Genomic DNA, 4,370 nt, shown 5'->3' on the forward strand with positions numbered 1-4,370 from the left:
ATCCATGGGGAAGGGAGGAGGGGAGGGAGGGGAGGGAGGCGGCGCACCTGCGGGGCTGAGGACGAGTGCGAGGGAGGCAGCCGTTCCGCGTGGTCCGACCGTTTTCGGGGTATGACTTCGTTTCGCATCTAGGCGGCGGAATATTCGCTCGGAAGAAACCAGTGCGTGCCGATCCCAATTTCAACTGAACGCGAGAACGGGGGCTAGGGGCGGGTCGGACCCGTGCCATTCCAGGCCATCCCTTCAACTGAACACACCCGTAGTGGATTCCAAGCAGAGAACCTCCTCCAAGTATCCAAGCACAGTCTCCCTCACGCAGCTGTGCAAACACTTCACCGCGATCCCTATTTAAGCTTCCTCTCATGGCGTGGGCAGTCGTAGCACCCAGGAACCAAGCTAGATAAAAATCCTCTGCCTAGCCTTGGAGGCTCAACTCGACCATGCCGTCGCCGATCCTGCCGGCCAAGGAGGTGGAGGAGGTGGTCACCGCCAACGAAGAGGTGACAGACATCATCGTCCAGAGGGTGCCGTACTGGGACCCTCCGACGGTCCGGGCGCTGGACACGAGCGAGCTGACCACCTGGTCCCTCTACCGCGCCCTCATCGGCGAGTTCACCGCCTCCCTCATCCTCCTCTACGTGAGCATCGCCACCGTCATCGGGTACCGGAACCAGTCCTCCGCCGCCGACGAGCGGTGCACCGGCGTCGGCTACCTCGGCGTCGCCTGGTCCTTCGGCGCCACCGTCTCCGTCCTCGTCTACTCCACCAGCGGCGTCTCAGGCACGCACGCATGCATACACATCTCCCGTGACCACATACATACAGGTGTGCGCAAGTTGTTGCGGCGATTAATTATCATCGCCTCCCGTGATGTGTGCAGGTGGGCACATAAACCCGGCAGTGACGTTCGCGCTGTTCATCGCCGGGAAGGTGACGCTGGTGCGCTCGGTGCTGTACGTGGCGGCGCAGTGCCTCGGCGCCGTCGTCGGCGTGGGCATCGTGAAGGGGATCATGAAGCACCCCTACGACGACTTCGGCGGCGGCGCCAACGCGGTGGCCGGGGGGTACTCGCTCCGGGCGGCCCTCGGCGCGGAGATCTTCGGCACCTTCGTCCTCGCCTACACCGTCTTCTCCGCCACCGACCCCAAGCGCACCGCCCGCGACGCCTTCGTCCCCGTACGTCGATCGCGCGCCTTCTCCTTCTCCTCTCAGCTAGCTCGCCGTGATCACGGCCGGCGGCATCTGATGATCTGTCGCTAATTGCAGCTGGTGGCGGCTCTCCCAATCGGTTTGGCGGTGTTCGTGGTGCACCTGGCGACCATCCCGATCACCGGCACGGGCATCAACCCGGCGAGGAGCCTGGGCGCCGCCGTGCTGTACAACCAGCACAAAACCTGGAAGCAACACGTACGTGCGATCCATGCACCATGTATTTAAATCGTACTGTATACAATTCCTGTAGCCATTGATTTTGTTGGAATGAGATTGAAGTGCTCCATTGATCTGCTGCAGTGGATCTTCTGGGTCGGGCCCTTCACCGGCGCGGCCCTGGCGGCGTTCTACCACAAGATCGTGCTGCGCGACGAGGCTGTGGTGAAGGAGTCGCTAGAAAAGCTGGGCTCGCTCAAGAGGAGCGGCTCGACCGCTTGAAGGTCGAGAGAGGTGACCATGCGCACGCATGCATATACAGTATTTTTCATCGGTGTAAAGAGGATCGAGAAGTTGTTGGTTGGTTTTTAGTCTTTTTACTTCTCTCGGCCCTGTAATGTACGGAATCTTGCTCTAGTGTCGTTGGTTAATTAAGCGTGTCTTGATGTGTGCCGTTCGTCATGATGCTTGTCAATTGGCCCATTTGGAATGAGCGAAATGCTCAGATCTTTATGAAGAAATCAATGCCATCTCCAATCATCGTTGAAAACATCAAGAGTGATGCTAATCTTTGGAAAATCACGGGAGCTAAACATTTGAGTGATATCTTACCGGGGGAGTAGTCCCCTTTCATAATATTTGGTTCTTTTTCGCTTCAAAACATTGTCGTACTATCCTTAACTAATAAATAGACGAGCCAAAAAACTTGTCTTTAACACAAGATTCGTGCAAACTTCTATGAGGTGTGTGTACCGAAGCAAAACTCATAACATGATGTATACCGAAGCAAAATATATTTTACCCGTTAGACTTTGAAGGTCGATCCACCATCTGGACGTTGAAAGCCTCTCAACCCTTGCATCCACCCTTCATTTTGTTTTAGACTTGGACAATCTTAGTGACCATATATATCTATATGCGCTCTTGTGTCACAGCCAATGCTTAAACTCAAAGACAAATATGCAGACGATTTTTTGCCAATGATCCGGGACACAATAAATATGCAACCAATTCCATTAATATTGAGAGTGTTTTGCCAACAAGAATTTTCGTCGACAGTGGTCTCCCACATGTCGTCCGTGCACGCACAACCCGGGAAGCTGCTGCTCCATTCTGCACCCACCATGTACGGCTCTTCTCAATAACTCGTACGTTACGTATTCCGTCCATATTTCCGTAACCAAGTATATATACTCTATCTCATGGGAGAGTAGACATAAACCTTGGATACACTGGTTCATCGTTGATTTCACTAGTATGTGAAACTCTTCTAAACTAGCATGGTGTCCAACGTAGCTGCGTTGAAAGCAATTCGAACAACGCTCGATCTTTTTATCTCACATATAAATATTTCCCTGGTTTTTTTTATAAATGTCGGCTCAAAATGTGTGGTCATAGATCCGGTGAATCCTCTTATGATTAATGGACCACGAGAGATGGATAGATCATCATGACTGTATATAAATTTGTCAGATCTGATATGATATATAGATCTTCATAATTATACGTAGCTAAATTATTGTCGACAGATTTGTACGTTGAAGGTCGATAGATCGCCGGTAGCTCTCGGTAGGCTACTAAAGAAGAAAAGGTAAGTCCGGAATACATGGAAGTTCACATGGACGAATTCAATGTGCCGGAGAATATTCGCCATGGTGTGGTTTGCTGAGTTTGTGTCAAAATGTTGTGTACCGGTCAGGTTACGTTTGGACTTGGTGTTGTACTGGTGTACATAGGAGTCTTGGACTTGACATGTTGTATCTCTGGCTTCCTATATAACCGAGGCGGGAGGGGGGGGGGGAGGTTGCACTTGTAACCCATGACACGGGAATCGACGCTCGAGCGGCCCATTTTGTGGTGTTAATAGGAGGAGTGCCCATAGTTATACCCCGAAGAGTAGGCAAGTTTGCCAAATCTTGCTAACAAAACTTGGTGTTTCATCATGTTGTGATTGCTTGTTTTTGGGTAGATCGATCAAGTGCCTCGAATTACTCCAATCTTCATAGTTGCACCTAAGTGTGCCACAATCGACGAATCTTCTTCGTTGTTGCGTCTAAAAAATCACAAATGCTCATTGATCCGACAGACCCTCATGATACCAACTTATAGAAGATTGGACGCTCGCCATAACAACTTTACATTATTCACGAGTTGAGATCTCATATATACTACAAACAATTAATCTTCACGTTGACATATATATACTACAAACAGCAAAGCAACATGTTCGCAGTCGGAAGCTTAATGGCATATACGTATTTAATATCACATACACATCAACTTAATTGCGATCCGACCATTTCGCAGCGGGACGCTACCACTTATGCATGATGGAATAAAGATCACCTCCACAAAAATGTTTTGGCCACCTCATTATTGTTATTCTTTTCATTTTTTCTCAAACATAGCCATACTGCTTAGTGGGTTGTGATGGCCATGTCAAACCCACTAGGGATCAAACTACATGATTGATGTTATGTATGTCTCATTAAGACAACTTATAGTGTATGGGTCGGGTTACGTTTCGACTCGTTGGATTCAAACATGGTGTATCCTTGGCTTCCAATATAATGTGAGGGGAACCACACTTGTAATCCATGATGACTAGGTAGGGACTAGCACACCGACACCAGGGGGGAGGGATCGTGCCCATGCAGCCAATGTTGCGATATTAGGGGAAGGAGCGTCTGTAGTCATGTCCCGAGGAATTAGCAAGTTAGCCAAACCTCGTTAATATATCTCTGTCGTCATCATGTTGTGGTCGCTTGTTCCTCGATAGATCGACCACATGGCTCAAATTACTCTAACAATGCATAGATCTAACCGATAGACCTTTGAAGTGCCACCTACCTAAATGTGTCACAATCGACGAAACTTCACCTCTGTTGTGTCTAAATCAATCACAACTGGTCATTGATCCTGTGGACCCTTATGATACCAACTTATAGAAGATCGAACGACTCACCATATGAACTTTAGATTATTTGAGATTGACATCTTAT

The 4,370-nt window shown here is 49.4% G+C and overlaps 1 protein-coding gene across 1 annotated transcript; it reads left to right on the top strand.

The window, feature by feature from the left end:
* Nucleotides 1-277: 277 nt before the first annotated feature.
* LOC123166859 (probable aquaporin PIP2-7) lies at nucleotides 278-1,918 on the top strand. Its single transcript, XM_044584668.1, has 4 exons — nucleotides 278-780; nucleotides 881-1,176; nucleotides 1,267-1,407; nucleotides 1,513-1,918. Exons 1-4 carry the CDS (start codon nucleotides 441-443, stop codon nucleotides 1,648-1,650), a joined length of 915 nt encoding a protein of 304 aa, XP_044440603.1. The 5' UTR covers nucleotides 278-440; the 3' UTR covers nucleotides 1,651-1,918.
* Nucleotides 1,919-4,370: the final 2,452 nt, after the last annotated feature.

The sequence above is a fragment of the Triticum aestivum genome, chromosome 7D (genome assembly GCF_018294505.1).
Source record: "Triticum aestivum cultivar Chinese Spring chromosome 7D, IWGSC CS RefSeq v2.1, whole genome shotgun sequence".
Taxonomy (NCBI): domain Eukaryota; kingdom Viridiplantae; phylum Streptophyta; class Magnoliopsida; order Poales; family Poaceae; genus Triticum; species Triticum aestivum.

Coding starts and splice junctions, on each gene's coding strand:
- LOC123166859 (XM_044584668.1), top strand. CDS start 441: ATGCCGTCGCCGATCCTGCCGGCCAAGGAGGTGGAGGAGGTGGTCACC. Junction 781..880: donor CTCCACCAGCGGCGTCTCAG/GCACGCACGCAT, acceptor TGATGTGTGCAG/GTGGGCACATAAACCCGGCA. Junction 1,408..1,512: donor ACAAAACCTGGAAGCAACAC/GTACGTGCGATC, acceptor GATCTGCTGCAG/TGGATCTTCTGGGTCGGGCC.